General features: G+C 43.2%; 2 protein-coding genes across 4 annotated transcripts in view; one reads left to right on the top strand and one right to left on the bottom strand.

Annotated features, from left to right (window-relative positions):
• The first annotated feature begins 4,715 nt into the window (after positions 1-4,715).
• On the top strand, positions 4,716-10,226 carry TTLL2 (tubulin tyrosine ligase like 2). Of its 3 annotated transcripts, XM_075499125.1 has the most exons (4): positions 4,716-4,909; positions 5,294-5,557; positions 5,715-5,899; positions 8,358-10,226. In XM_075499125.1, exon 4 carries the CDS (start codon positions 8,366-8,368, stop codon positions 10,040-10,042), a length of 1,677 nt encoding a protein of 558 aa, XP_075355240.1. In that variant the 5' UTR covers positions 4,716-4,909; positions 5,294-5,557; positions 5,715-5,899; positions 8,358-8,365; the 3' UTR covers positions 10,043-10,226. The 3 variants fall into 3 exon arrangements, with proteins under 3 accessions (XP_075355240.1, XP_075355239.1, XP_075355241.1); XM_075499124.1 differs by lacking the exon at positions 5,294-5,557; XM_075499126.1 differs by lacking the exons at positions 5,294-5,557; positions 5,715-5,899.
• Positions 10,227-13,503: 3,277 nt separating this feature from the next.
• LOC142407551 (uncharacterized) overlaps positions 13,504-16,146 on the bottom strand; it is a 38,593-nt gene continuing 35,950 nt past the window's right edge. The window contains 4 exon segments of the mRNA XM_075497173.1: positions 13,504-13,826; positions 14,628-14,748; positions 15,114-15,198; positions 15,894-16,034. Of these exon segments, the coding sequence (XP_075353288.1) occupies positions 13,637-13,826; positions 14,628-14,748; positions 15,114-15,198; positions 15,894-16,034 (537 nt within the window). The 3' untranslated portion in view covers positions 13,504-13,636.

Here is a 16,146-nt window from a genome sequence, read left to right as displayed (position 1 = left end):
TCCAACAGGGTCAGAGTGATGGAGGCAAAGCAAACTGGCCGGATCCTACAGGCATGTCTCCAAGGGTGTTCCAACATGTACTGTCTCCAGAAAGGGGGTAAAGGAACAGATTTCAAGGCCAGTATAATGCAAATGTCTTAGGAATAAAAATCTCTTTTGACATCTCAGCTTTATAAGTGAAGATTATCTGACTTCACCCTTTCATACTGATGACAAAATGTTTTCTCTTTTTTTAATTAATAAAGTCTTAATAAATGTAAACAAGACTCTTAAAGTCCTCACATTTTTGTATCTGTGGGTCAGACCTAGTACCATAGCTTTACAATCAAACCTGAAAAGCCCACATGCAACATCAGAAGATGACAGCAACTGGGGTTGCTCAGCTGACTGCAGACAACACACATCATTTCATGGAACCACTATTTATAAAGATTTATATTGTTCTTATCCTGCATTCTTTAACACTTGCTGTAAATAACATCAAGCTATAAACTGGCTATATCTACAGTTCATATCTGAACACCACAAAATCTGCTAACTGCTGAGTCCTGTCAGCAGACAACTGAGGGATGACATGATGCCCATGCCATCCCTCTGTCCCAGCACTCTTTCCTGTTTGGTTTTCCTGCTTCTAATTTTTCCCTCTCCACTTACAGCAGGTTTCTCCCAAAACAGATGCCTTCTGCATGACCAAATCCTTCAGTCATGATGAACCTTCCCCACTTTCCCATCCACAGACAGACCTGTTTTGAAGATAAGCAGCCAGGGCACATTACTTGGGGAACCCAGCCATGCAGAGGACGCAGATAACAGTGCAAGTCATAGAGTGAGAAGGAGAAAAGGAGGATGGGCCTATGCTGTAATAACTCCTTGAGACCTATACGCATCTAGCAGTGGCTCAGATGAGGATTTCCCTCAACTCATCTCAATCTCTGTTTAGTTTTATACATACTATATTGTTTCCAGTTTGGGATTTTTATGGTTTTACTGCAAGGAGAAGAGTGCTACAGTGCAATTACTGGACAGTGTCCCTACATCTTGATGAGAAAGCACTGTACAAATATCATGATCGTCACTGGTAATGACACTATGATCAGATCCTCTGTGTGAGGCAGACAGCATAAAAGAAATTGAAGACAAATGCTGTTCATCTCCAAGATTAGTGCTGCCCCTGGAAATACACTACATGGCTAGTTCAGTTGCTGCATGCCATGGAGCTAACATTTGAAACTACTTCCTCTCAGTTATTAACCATAACAAGAGGATGAGGCACCATATGGTGTGAAAACATGATAGAAATCAATAAGACAATTTACGTGGAAAAAAATCCTCAAATTGTTAGGGCTTTTAAATAACAGTACCTTTCATGCTACTTTTCTCTCTCTCTAACATTTCTTGTTCCCAAGCACCTGGACTCCCCTCCAGACTTCACCTGTGTTGCTTCATGGCTTTTCATATGATAAGTTTCTTTTCCAGGTCTCATACAATTAAGCAGAGTTCATTATGTCTGGCAGAAAAGAAGGTGACAGGTGGGCTCCCTCACAGATACACCTTTCTCTTGTGCCTTTTCCCTGTCAGCTCAAAAGCATGCTATTAATCTCTCTGTTGGAAATACAAATGGCAAAACTATTGTGGCTGCAGAATCCTGACGGCCTCCCAGCTGCCCAGAGACTACAGATGGATTTGCTAGAATGCTGCTGATTCTCACCCTGCCCTGCTTCCATCTGATACAGAAACTTGATTTCACCTCAATAACAGACAGTGAAACAAATCTCCTAATCCTCCTGTCTTCCCAAGCAACTGCTACACACGCTGAGGTTCCACTTTCCAGGAAGTGGCTGGACACCTGCCTGCCGATGGGAAGTAGTGAATGAATTCCTTATTTTGCTTTGCTTGCACATGCAGTTTTGCTTCACCTATTAAACTGTCTTTATCTTAAGCCATGAGTTTTCTCGCTTTTGCTGTTCTGATTCTCTTCCCCATCCCATTGGTGGGGGGAGTGACTGAGCAGCTGTGTGGGTGCTTTGTTGGTGGCCAGGGTCAACCCAGCACACCTCCTTAATTGTTTTGTACTCTGTGTGCCCAGGATTTGTCTGCAGTAAAATTCAGCAAAGGCATCCCAGCAAACAGCTCCTTACTCCACAGATTCCAGCTGAAACCATGAGGAGCTACCAAGGAGCAAGAAAAAGTTGCTCTGACCTTGGAGACAACCTCAGCATCGCTGACACAGAGTCAGCATGGGAGACAGGACCTTGTGGCCTGTGGTTTGGGGAGCTGTTTTCCACTCTTGATTTTGTCACAGAACTTTACTGTAGTCATTTCCCCAATTGTAAAATAAGGGGAAAAACAACTCTTCCATCCCACAGGTAGTGTGAGGAAAAACTCCATTACCTTGGTAATGAAAGCCACAGCTACACATGGTGATGCAGTGAACATGCTTACTCCTGGGACAGGGTGAGGATAAAGGTGCCCATCTGTCTTGGACATGATCTAAACAGAAATTGCCATTTAGGATATCATTATGCATGCACAGTACACAGCTATAAAATTTATGTGGTTTTGTTTACTATAAAGGCAATAGGGATTTTGCTGCATAGTGTATCAAAAAAACTTCAGGCAGAAGTTCAGCTAGGAACACTTCTGCACTGAAATGCAAGCAACAAAATGATGGTTGAGGTTGCTGTGGCTCGAGGCCTCTGCGCTGTCATGGCCAAGGAAGACTCCACAAGCCTGGCTTCAGTGTAGCAGGCAGCGAGCAGCATAGGTCTGTCTTTGCTGAGGCCTCAACCAGCACCAGGGTGCAGGCAGACTCACCCTTCTTCACCCCATGTTTCACTACCACGCAAGCTCTTATCTCACCCACAGCAACAACAGCGTTCATCCTGCAATGAAACAATAGCTTTCATCAGTCTGACTCTGACTGTGTTAGGTTAACAAGAGCAGGCGTAGCCATCCCAATGGATACCAGCCTGGGGGTTTGAAGTCGTAGCCAGATGAATTCCTCCCCAGTCATGTGCCTGAAGCCTTCAAGAGCTCTTAAACCTGGCAATAAGCCAGCTAATGCTTACCTACTGAATGCCCTGTGTTCCCTGGTACCCTCAGTCCCAAGCTGTAGTTCCCCAGAGGTATAGAAGGAGAGTCAGGCCTTCACGCGAGAGAACCATGAGACAATGCAGATAATGAGGACACTGGGTGAGGGGCCACCTATGCCAGACAGGAGGAGAGGCCCTGAGAAAGGATGGCCGAGCCATTTCTTTCAGAGACTTCAGGGACTGAGGCTGGGTCACACACCGATCTCTGTTGAGGACATAGGTGTTGGGGAGCCTGTGGATTATAGCATTAATCTGCAACATGTCAGGTTGCAGATTCAGGTTCAAGTCATTAATATTGATACATTAAGTAATTGCTTTAATGAGGCACATAATATCATGGTGTCTTACAGCATGAGCCAAAGGTCCAGGCAGCTGGAGGGTCTCAGAAGCACACACAGGAGGTGGGAGACGTGCAGGGGCTCAGCCGGCATCCGCAGCTCCCGGGACACCTGTGCCTCTGCCTGTTCGTGGGCCCATGGAGCAGGCTCCCTCCGTGAGGCCTGCGGGGACGGAGGTCCATCCCGGGCAGGTGGCGGGGCTGAGCCGGCATGCCCCGACCCTCCAGGGAGAAGAGAGCACCCTGAGCCAGGCCCGCGGGTAAGGAGCAAGGCAGGAGAAGGGGGAGCTGCCGGTGACGGGTTTTCTCCCTTCTGGGCGCCCTGCCTCTGCGTCTTCCCTGGCCGGCTCGGGTAAAAAGGCTGCGGGCGGTTAAAACAACAAGCAGCCCCAGCCCCTCCAAGGGAAGAGCCGGGGCAGCTGGGGTGAACTCTGCCGAGGCCCTCCGCCTGCCTTGCCGGCCCCGGCCTGAGGGGGAGCGCGGAACGGGCCCGCCCCCGCCCTTTCCCATCACCAAGCAACGGCCCGCGGCCGCCCGCCGCTGCTTTCCCAGGCGTCTTCCCCGGCGCCGCCGGCAGGCCCCGCCGCTCCCCGCGCAACGCCCGCCCGCCCCAGCTGGCTTCTCCGGCCGGCGGTGGGCCGGAGCAGGCGGCGGTGCATGCAGCGGTCCGGGCGGAGAGCAGGGCAGGCCCGCGGCGGGCCCCGCCGGGCCCAGGTACAATATGCAGCCGGGGGGGCTCAGGCGGGCCCCCACCCCAACATAACCAGCGACCGCGGCTTTCAGCACTAATGCTTTTGCTAATAGGAGCGCGATGTGCACCAGGTCGGCCTCGCTCCTGGGCCTTCAGGGACGTTTGTTTGCCGCTGGTAGCGGTATCTCACGGCTGACAGACCGTGCCGTCAGAGCGCCGGACGGCGTGGTACGGAGATGCCGCCGCGGGCGAGCGGCCCTGCGCCCTGAGGGCGGCCCAGCGCCGGGCGTCTGCAAGAGTCGCGGGAGGAGGCTGTGAGCCTGGGACTGACCGGGTGAACCCGGGTGGTGTACCAGACAGAACCCATCACCTCAAGAAATAATTAAAATGGTTATTCTGAAATTAAATCCCAAGGCAGGCAGCTTCCAGACCCATGTTATGATCTGTCACCCTGAGGAATTAAAGACTTGGTAGGAAATACCGCCAAGTCAGTCTGCTGAGTTTAATGACACAGATATTCCTCATTAACTCAGCAAACAAACACTTTTAATGCCTAACCGTTAACGAGTGTATTTCCTCCCGTAGGTGTAAACTGAGCAACTGGAACGTGTGAACTGCTGGAAGCAGCCATGGCCGCTGCGAAGCCCGAGCTCATGTGAGCGCTTCCCTGGGGGCTGCGGTGTCGACGCAACTGCACAGCCCTGGAGCCATGAAGCCACAGACAACAGCATCCTGCTGTCCTCAGGGGGAAGGTCTCCGCTTCTGGGTGCCAGCTGGCAACAGCAATAGGTAGGTGTTAAACTTGAGCATGGTCAGAGACAGCTGTAGCATTTTTTGCATTGTGGAAGAATGTCTGCAAACACGCGAGTGGGTTTCCAAGTTATTAAGGAACGGGCTGAACACAGAGCCCCCTGGAATGCAAGCTAATGAAGAGATGGGCATTCATCTGGGCACACGTTTATACAAAGTAAAGCGGGTGAAATTTGTGTTCATTCATTTAGACCAATGCCTTATCCTAGAGTTACTGTTTCATAGTTGTACTTCAAGAGCTTCTGCTTATATGATATGACTTCCTTAAAAGCAGGTAGGTAGGTGTTCTTTGTTAGTTAAAATGTTTTATTTTCTTTACACTTAATTACTACAGAATTTGTAGCTGACATTTGTTATACGTAGGCTTGGTGAGCCAATTTCCTGAAAACTACTCCCTGAACACCAGAGGTATGAAAGATGTTCCATTAATACAAGCTGACATGAACAAACTACTGAGGAAGGCTTCATTGTTCAGACATTGGTAGCAGCTTAATTTATGATTACCTAGCAGAGACCGTGATGGCACAGTTCACCACGCACTGGATTCACCTACAACAGTGCCTTTCACTGAGACATTGCTACCAGCCATGTCAAGTAGTGCAGAAAAGACAAAGCTAACTGCAGTCTGTAAGTTGACTCATCCAAATGCTTAGCATGGCTATTTTAAATTACATCATTTTTTCCTAATTTATTAATCTTTGCCCAAGGATTTGAACCAGCTACTATAAAACTTGTTTAGTTTTCTATTGTTTTGTTTTGTTTTTCATTTTGTCATGTGACACAGTGCTGTTTAACAAGCAGACAGGAAAGAGAGGAAAGAAAGTGGAAGCAAAGATAAACATTTCCCGGGACCACCATGTTAGGTTTGTGTGCAAGCTCAGCAGCAAGCCCCCAACTTCCTGGGGTCTGAAAAGAAGCACTCATTGCGAGAGCTACAGCAAGACTACTTTCCCCTTTGTGGTATTTTATGTAAGTCCTATTACATCATGACTGCACTTCAGTACCTACTTACCATGTTTCTCTCCTGTTCCCTATAAACCCCTCACCCAAGGAAAGCACTCACTAAGGAGAATTCAACTGCAGTCTGTACAGGGAGGGAATCTCTGATCTCTAAGGGGATTCAGAGGAATAATCCCAGTGCAGTTTAGATCTTGCGCCCTTCCAACACTAGCTTAAACCTGAGATCGATGGGTACTGCAAGTCTGACTGTAAAACAACACTGTATATATTCACATACACATTACTATTGGAATGTAGAATTACATATTACTTTGGAATATAGAAAGTCATCGTATACAGAAATTCAAATTTTGGCCACAATCTCAGCCCATTAATGAGGCCTAAGGTCCCCTTCCGACAGAAGCTTCATTCCTCACATCCTGGACCAAAGCTTAGGCAATGATTACCTCACTACAGGATATAAGATGGTCCAGGGCTATTTTTAACCTACGCACTACAGTCTTGCGGTAAAATAGTCATATACTTCTAACACCACTGCGCTGCTTCCCAGCCTCACTGAAATACCTCCTGGACCCTTCTCTAAAACCCTCCTCCCATCAAGCCCCTGTTGAGACTCTCTGGCTTTGCTCTCCGCATTGTAACGCACCTGTTGCAGACTCCACGGTGCTGCTTGTAGAAGAGCTCTGTGACTGCTTTGTGGTTGTGCCTCAGAGCCTGTTAGCAGCAGCAGAATGCATTGGACAGCCAAGACTGGACATTATATGAGAGAGTCACCAAATGTCAGAGTGAAGAGAGAAACATGTTTTTTCATCCTGCAAAAATTTTTGAAATGTTTTTCACGTTCAAATAAAATAATGAGAATCTTAAACTATTTTGTGACTTGCAAAACTTTTGAATTATGTTAAATTATGTTTCAATAATGGTGAAGTGTTTCATTTCACATTTGGGCTTTTAGTTTTAAAACTAAATTAGCATTTTAAAAAAAGTCTTTCTGAACCACTGTCTTTAAAAAAATGAAAATAAGGTATTTTGTCAATTTCAAAACAAGAAAATTCAAATTAAATAAAAAAGCTGGCAAAAGATTACTTTTGTTCTCTGGAAAAAAGCTTTCCATTTCAACAAATTGTAATTTTTCCACAGAAAAAGCATTCCTGGCCAACTCAGCTGCACACTGCATTGAGTACTTCCAGGTGTGACATGTTTCTTTGGTTTCTGTAGTTGTTTGGAAGGCATAGGCTACTCATTCTGGAGTCTAAAACTCATCCTGAAAAGGAAGAGCAAGGATGTCACTCTGGTAATAGGATGTGAAGGAGTCTTGTCTGGCATATGTCCCGCCCACTTTGTATTTCTTTTGCTTGCTACTTTCTGCGAGGAGGTGGAGGTTGGTATGTTAATGCTGTGTCAGAATGGTCCCTCAGCACAAACACTCTTCTCTTGTCCAAGACACTCTCTGTTCCAGACAGAGTCTAATCCTCCAGGAGCAGCTCTGTAGGGTTTCAGGAAATTAAAACTGAGAGAAACAGCAACACTCTCAAATCTACAGGTTCAGAGGACTTTTTGCCCCCTATGTCACCCACCAGTAGGACAGGTGTTTTAGTTTGAGTCTTTTATGTTTCGAACTAGCCGGGGAGGGAAGAGCACACTTCATGAACTGTTTATATGAGAATTGCTATGCCCAAAATAACTCAAAATGTGTTCTTACCCATAAAAATAGACGGGGACCATCATCTATTTCCACTATAGATAATGGGAAATGGTATTTCATTCAGAATCTACATACATCTCTATGGAACATTATTTTCTTGAGAGGAAAGCAATGAGACAAGAATGTGCCCTGCCATTCAGGAACTGGGGAGGAGGTCACTGGAGGAATAGCAGAATATTATCAGTGAGTTAAGTCAGTTTATGTCAAAGGAGGAAAAGAGAATCAATATGCGTTTTCCTACTGTTTACCATCAGTTTAGTGTCAGACTTTATAGTCTTAATGAAGAGAGTTTGCTCAGAGCAGGGTAACGTTAGCAGAATGTCTCAGCAATGCAGCAGTGCACAGCAAGTCTTACTAGGCGAGGTTATGGCCATTAGGCTGCAGGCAGTTGCAAAAAAAAAAAAAAAAAACAAAAAGAAAATTCTAAGTATCCAAGAATTACAAAAGCTTTGAGACAACTAGTGCTGTAGTAAGCTGCCTCAAAGAAAAAGTAAATAAAGTGTGGAGACATATAACTTTGCAGCAATCAATGCTTTGTGCTGCCTTAACAGCTATCTGGAATCAATGTCCTTTTACATATCTTTCAGCTTAAACACAGCCTTTGACTTCTCAGTCATGGACCATAGAAACACACGGGGCGACATGCTTTGTGAATACGTTGAGAATGACAGGCATTAAGAATACAGTGAGGGTGATGACTGGTAGCACAATCTCTGGCATTAGTTTCATTGTTTCCTTCCTGGCGATTCTGTTTTCTTTCAGCTAGTAAGATGGAAATGATGGCAGATGACTATGATACAAGAGATATCTTGAGGCCTTTGGTGTTCCGTCTCCATGAGAATGTCCCTGCAATAGTCCGTGAGGTTTTACTGGAACGTGGCTGGACTGAATTTGACAAAAAGGAGCAAGATGACGCAGACTGGAACCTGTACTGGCGGAACTCACCCTTCCGTATGACAGACCACCACAGCATTAAACCATGGCAGAGGCTCAACCACTACCCAGAAGCTGTCCGGATCACCAGAAAAGACTATTTGGCAAGGCATCTGAAACGTATGAAAGGAGCATATGGGTCAGCTCTGTATGAGTTTAGTCCAGTGGCATTCATCATGCCCAATGACTATGTCAAATTTATAGCAGAATACAGCAAGGAGAGACAGTCAGTAGGCAGAAGACCTAGCTACTGGATTTGCAAGCCTGTGGATCTTTCCCGTGGAAGGGGCATACTCATTTTCCAAGACATTAAAGACTTAGTATATGACTGTACAGTCATTGTGCAGAAGTACATTAGCAATCCCTTGCTCATTTCAGGGTATAAACTGGATCTGCGCCTCTATGTGTGTGTCACCAGTTTTTGCCCCCTCACCATTTACGCTTACGAAGAAGGACTGGTGAGGTTTGCTACTGAAAAGTTTGACCTTGGTTCTCTGGACAACATCTATGCCCACCTAACAAACACCAGCATCAACAAATACGGAGCTTCGTATGAAAAATACAAAGAAGGGATTGGCTGTGGCTGCAAATGGACGTTCAGCAAATTTCGTTCTTACCTTCGAATATTTGGGGCTGATGACACGCTCCTCTGGCAGAAGATCAATAACATAGTGATTCTCACCCTGCTTGCTGTAACCCCCTTACCAGTGGCTTCCAATTGCTTTGAGCTCTTTGGCTTTGACATCCTGATTGATGACAAATTCAAGCCATGGCTTTTAGAAGTCAACTACAATCCAGCCTTGTGTTTAGACTGTTCCATTGATGACACTGTGAAAAGAAAACTTCTTCACGATATTGTTGAACTGCTGAACTACAAACAGATTGACACTTTAAGGCGAAACCAAGTGGCAGGGACAAAGACTGGCAGAAGGCGGGTGTCCTGGAGCACAGCTGGTGAGAGTGGCACCTGGGAGGCTCCTGGCTTACTCACTTGCCGGCAAGTGGCTAAATGTACTTCTGCTTCTTCTGTACAACCTTCTGTACATCCCCTTCTGCAGGCTACAAGGAGATCAATTCGTAAGGTGGCTACCCTGACCAAGAAAACTGCCAGAGCACATCCAAGAAAAACACTGACTTCCCAGCTGCGGGAAAGGATGAACATGCCAAAAATACCCTCCCAAGCAAAAGCTGAAGCTAAAAATAAACAACTTCCAGGAGCTGGGCATTCTCCACACAAGTCGACCCAACTCAACCACTGGTTACCTACACCTGACTTCTGCAACTACGAGTTAACCACACGCCCCTATTTCCTATCTGATAAAGACCAGAGGCCTATCCCCCGGGTAGGAGATTTTGTCCTTATTTTTCCTTTCAATGAAGCTGCACTCCAAGCTTCCAGGGATGGGACAGATGTAAAGAGCATCATAAAGGAAATAAACAAATTAGTGAGAAAACAGTTACCATCAAAACAGCAGAACACAAAGAAAAGGGTAGGCTATTTGACTTCTGTGTAACTTCGTGATGTTAGGTTATATAGACATATCATAAATCACAACTTTAGCTTGAAGGAGGTAGATGTACACTGAAATTGTATTAGAAAGAGAGATAAACAATACACAATTTAAAAATTATAATTTAGCAATTACCATGAGAGATTATTTTTTAAAATTAAAGTTCTGACTAATTTTTTAAATTAATTCTTGCAATATTAAAGTAATCCCAGAATAAAAATGGAGAGTTGCATTTGCAAAACATCCTCAGAAATGCCAGTCTTTGTTTATTATTTTTCTCAGCAATCTTTGTTTCTTTTCCTAACTAAGGGGGCTTTATGACTTGAAAAACTGGTCACTTTACACTGAGGAGCATCAACATGCACTCAGTTTACAAAGGTACAGGTAATATGAATGACACAAAACTATTGTATTTTTGAAGAATCCAGTGAGCTTCCTGACATTCATTTCCAGAAATTAATTTTGCATTGTATGAAACAACAGTATGAAATAACTTTCATTTTATGACCAGTAGGATTCTGTAGGAATTCTTATGGAAGGTAATTTTTAAAAAATCTATATACTGCTCCAGTGTTTTTCTTCAGATAAACTCTTAATAAAGAAATAAATAGGCTTCCCAAGGTAACAGAGGGCAGCATATAAACTGCAAATATCATGTTCAGAAGACTGGATCAAACCTCTGTCTCACAGACTGCGTTAGCCACCTGATGGGTACAGTGGGTAGGCAGCTTTGTTTCGCTTGCAATAAAACTTTGGTGATTAGCTGTGCATGGAAAAATACTGACACTGAACTGAAGCATTTGAGATGATGGTCAAAATACTACACTTCCCTTCTACATCTTTGCTGCCCCCAGCTGTTTGAATGAAAGTAACTGTTCAGAAGTCACAGTGTATTCTAAATTTGAATCAAAATTGAGGCCAAATACTGGCTGTAGCATGCTTCCGCTAATGCCAGAAAACCTGTGGAAAGATGAGAAGTGGAGTTTCCCGACTGTGTTCCATCTCCCTGAATGATTCATAAAATTTTGTTCACTATAAACCATCTAGGACAAAAACCATAGTAAAGTAGGTATGTGTATTGCTACAGTTTAAGTATGTATGCAGTCACATTTAAACTGGATTATTTGTGTTCCTGCAACAATGAACTATAGCTGATAGAGCCATTACTGCTTCTCATTAGCTAATGCAAGTGGAAAGTAGAGGAGATAGGGTGTGAGAATCAGGCTGAGAAAAGTAATGTGGCATCTGTCATAACTGGTCTGTGAAGGACTCCCAGTTACAACATACCTGACAGAGCTTGTCATTTACGTAGGTGTTTTTCTGTCTCCTCCTTTTCCAAGCAAATTTGTGCCCCTTATTTCAATAATCCCTTTGCTATTACACTATAAAATAGTACTTGAAAAACATGTCTTGGTAAAAATGTTGGCCACACACTGGTTGACAAAAGTATTGTGGAATCCATAGTAGTCTCACCCTTTGATTTCACCAATGGAAGTTTTGCTGTTGATTTGCCAGAAAGTAGAACCAGGCCCATACTTAGGTACCATTACAACCTCCCTGTAAGCAGGAGCTAACAAGGTGAATGCACACATCAGCAAGGTGTTTGCACACATGCATGTCTGCATGCACACAGTTTTAGAGACTGACTTGTGCATATCCCCCATGTGTTACACCTGTGCAGGATTGCAGGCCTAATTATTCCAGAATCAGAATGCTTCCTGAAAGTAGAGAGTGCTTAATGAAGCAAGGAGCAAGCAGCATGCAAACAAAATTGTTCCTTATTTAATTTACAATTAGAAGGGATTATATACACAGGTTATTGAATGGCAAATGGTGATTTAAGGCTAGAAGCTGCAAACAAAGCCTGTTTTCTGTATTACTATAGAAACAAAGAGAATGTCAGCATATTAACTGGAGAACAGGGACCTTTTGTTAAAAGGAATTCCTGGGAATAAAAACAGTGGTCCTTTACAAAACATTAGTATCACATCTAGTTTCCCAGCCACACTAAATACATTAATCACATTCACTTTTTTCGTGATGCTTAATTGAGAAAAAAAACCAACGTAGATTTGTTTTAGTCAGCATAAAGCAGCACTGAACTGAAATTCATAGTGAAACACATGGAAAAGAATGATCTCTTGGATTTCTTTTAATTAGAGTTTCCTTTTACAAAACACATCAAGTATATTAAATATTTTAGCAGTGAACAGCACAGGTTTATAAATTGTTCCTTTGTTATACAGGAGTAAAGGAAAAACAATGCAATTTTATTATCACACCAGCTGACATCAAACTGCATGGATGTTCAGGGCATCATAATTAAATTCATAAACTGCAGCATGTGTATGATCAATATTAGCAATGTTTCGTGCTCTATTCAATCTATTTCTTCCAAAGAATCTCTGTGATTTGAATGGTGATTTGTCGACAGTCTGACCCACTAGAAACTGAAGAGAAGAAAGAGCAATTCCATAATCTTGCAATTATTTTGCACTTAGGTGTGAGAAAAGGCTAAAGCAGCATGCTATGAAAGTGTGTTTGTTGCTACAGGAATTTGAAGGGCATGAGGAGATAATTGGTCTTCTCAGTCAATGGGCAGGTAATGAGCTGAGCTCTACAGGGGAAATGCTTCAGTGCTTTGGAAAAACTCAAGACAGATGATGGACAGGCAGTCTACAGGGAAGGCAGTTGAAAGCAGCATCTGATAAATGATTAATCCCCCTAGGTATCAAGTGCAATCCAAAGAGCCTTAAAGCTGGAGAGATTCACTGACCAGAACTGTTTTTCCACTAGTGGAGAATAAAGGCAGTAGTGGGAGAGGTTAATTCAAAAACAAAGCAACACAGAGGAGGTCTGAGGAAAGACTGCTGGAGGAAAAAGAAAGGGCTGTTTCATCCAGAATAATGACCAGGATGGAATAAACATTACATTTTGTCTTCAAATGCACGAGGCAGAGTTCTTAGATTATGGTCATATAATTATTGACTAATTTACGCTGGAAGAGACATCCAGAGGTGTGCCTGTTCACTGAGCTCCTGCTCAGGTTTTGGTCTAATGTACAGCTCATGATAAGGCCTGATGCATGCTGGGATCTTCTGCTCCAAAGAACCCAACCAAACTGAAAACATCAATCACTTCCACATTTTTGTGATGGTTAACTGAGAAAAAAAAAAATCCATAGATTTGTTTTAGTCAGCACAAGGCAGCACAGAACTGAAATTCAAAAAGCTTTGTAGATTTGAGGTTCTTACGCCATGCTCCTTAACTGTAGTCACTTTTGTAACTAACTAGCAGAAAAACAAGGGAAAGCGTGATCAGTATCATGACACTTTGATGAGAAGTACTATGGGCACTTATTTTAGTGTTACATACAGAAAGAGGGCATGACTGCATTTCCTTCAAGTCACACTCAAGAGACATTTCATTCAGGTAAGGTTATTCTAAACTGAGCACCAGTCACCAAACCAAGGTAAATTTCAGCCCTACAGATCCATCCATTCATCTTCACAAGGCTTAAATCTTCCTAACAGTTCTGACGTGCCGGGAAAATGGGTTGAGCTACTTACATACAGTGCAGCCCTTTGAGGGGAAGAATCACTTCTTGTCTAGGATGATATTACCCTCCTCATCTTTGATTCGAACTCGTCCAGTGGAGTACTTAGTTTCTTGTCTGCCATTGCAGTACACAGTTTTTACAGTGCCATCTGGGTACTCCCGCCTCTTGAACTGTGCAGTGTGAACCTCCTTTTGGCCATTAGTGAATACCACTATTTTATCTCCATTCCTGAAAGAAATAGCAATGAATGAAGTGTTGAGAAGGCACTACCTGTTATTGACCTATCTCACTGAGCTGTCTAATGTGACACAACGAAGGTGGAAAATAATGTCAAGTGACAATGTTCTCAGGTTATAATTCACCTCAGAATTTACATGGGATGGCATTAGAGATCTGATCTCACAATAAGATTTCAATACAAAGGTACTTCAGTATATAGTATAATATCTAATGGATGGTGGGATCTGCATTTTACACTACTTCTTCATGCAGGGATCTCAAGGCATTTTGCAAGCAGGAAATCTATTTTACAACAGGCTCCTCCCTAAGCCCAGAAAAGGCATGTGTAAGAAAGTCCTATTGTTATGTTTCCTCATTTTATGTGGAGGAGTAGAGAGATAATACATGAAATGCCTAGCCCAAGATCAGAAAGGGAGCCAAAAAGCTAGGAATAGAGCTCAGGAGTCCTCATCCTGAGCCCTTTAGTGCTCACATTGTTAATGCAGACAACTGGTGATCTCCCAGCAACCTTGGCCAGTGTAAAGTTACAGGGAACTAAATGAGGAATATTTCACAGTCGCTTTGCCAGTGATAAATGGTCATCTATCATTCAAGGTGGAAGTGAACAATTTTCAGTGCCTCATTGTAGCAAAATCCTCATTATCTTACAAATCCTTTCTCCTTTCATGTGGAAACTTCCCAGCCATACAGAATCCAACCACAGTTTTAAATGTCCATATGGGCATCCATACGTCAGTATCATTGTACCTGTGCCCAATGCCTGGTTCCTGTCATTAACACAAGACTTACTTTTCTACTTTTACTACTGTACCATCTGGGAAAAATGTTTCCTTGAATCCGTCACTATAGAGGCATTTCACTGTGTGATCTGGGAACACAATTTCTTGTGTGCCATCAGGATAATGTTTTTCTGTGGAAAAGAAGATGTAAAAGGTCTATCTAGTATTCTTTCATGTTGCTTTACACAGAGCTAGGTCAGATTTTTTTGGGACATTGTAGTGAGGATTGACATGATATCCAGCGTACTGCTAAAGAAATTAAAGAATCAAATAATCAGATAATCAAAATTAGAAGAGATGCATTTACACCCCATTATTATCTTTGCTTCGTAGGAGGAAACTGAGCAGTAAAGTGATGGAACATACTGGAAGTCAAATGCAAAGACAATGCAAATTGAGAAGAAAAAACCCAGTCTGCTGGAGTCAGAATCAGATGACACTTTCATAATAGAAACCTTCCTGCACATGTAGTTCACATTTATGAGCTCTTGCATACCTATCTGATTATTAGGGAACTGCAGCACCTCTAGGCCATCTGGATAAGCAGTGTAGGTTGTCTGTGCATCTGCATAATAATAAATCTGGAAGGAGAGTGAAGTGTTTGCAGTATGTTCACAATATTTGCATAAGCAGATTCAACCATAACAATGTGCTTAAAAATAAGCCATCTTTAAAAAGTCATTTGAAGGTCATTTTCTGTATCAGCCATCCATAACAGTAGCTACATTTGCATTTCTGTTCCTTCCTCTAATTCACCCCCCTCCTCATGGCTGTGCCTAGATGTTGCTACTTTCATCTCTGTAGCGCAAAAGACAGCAATGCACAGATGAAAGTCATCTTCCCATCTCTTCGCTTTGGCTCCCATCCACGCACTATTAATTTAAAATAGTCTGACTGCTGCCAAGGCCTCACTTATTTCCACTCTAGCTCACATTATTATTAACTATTTATATTTACATGATGCCAAGAGGGAAGAACCCCCTACCCTACAAATGTATAAAAACCAGTCCTTGCTTCAGATGGCTGCCCCTGCCCTTTGCCTTCTTTCAGTCTCCTTTAATCTGCTTGGCCAACTATCCATTTGTTCCTTTGACTGTTACCTTCACCTCTTTCTACTTTTGTCCTTGTAGATGAAGCAGTCTCACCACTCAGGGTTGTTAAACCAACACCCTTCCTCATCAATTTCTCCCAGAATTGATCAAGATAAATGATAGGACCTTGTTGGAAAATTGCTTAATCATTTAATTTTCCTTAAAGAAAAAAAAATGTTACACACCACTCTCTGATCTGGCATGATCTTCTTTACATCTCCATTGAAAAAGCTAATCGTAGTCATCCTTTTGTCAGCACTGATCTCTTTTTTAGTACCATTGCGGAACGTGATGATTCGACGCCCATCAGTAAGCACCTCTTCTACCTTCAAACACATAGATCATCTAATGTAAATGAAGTTAAAGGAAATGAGTAACATTGCACTGCCTTCCAATTAAATTGGAGCTTGAAGTCAGTCACGCTATGCCTTTGTATTT

The sequence above is a fragment of the Mycteria americana genome, chromosome 3, assembly GCF_035582795.1.
Source record: "Mycteria americana isolate JAX WOST 10 ecotype Jacksonville Zoo and Gardens chromosome 3, USCA_MyAme_1.0, whole genome shotgun sequence".
NCBI classification, from domain to species: domain Eukaryota; kingdom Metazoa; phylum Chordata; class Aves; order Ciconiiformes; family Ciconiidae; genus Mycteria; species Mycteria americana.
Note: the sequence above shows the minus strand (reverse complement) of the source record. Positions and strands in the feature narration are given on the sequence as shown.

What these genes read in the sequence shown, in the direction of transcription:
- TTLL2 (XM_075499126.1), top strand. Translation starts at nt 8,366, where the DNA reads ATGGAAATGATGGCAGATGACTATGATACAAGAGATATCTTGAGGCCT.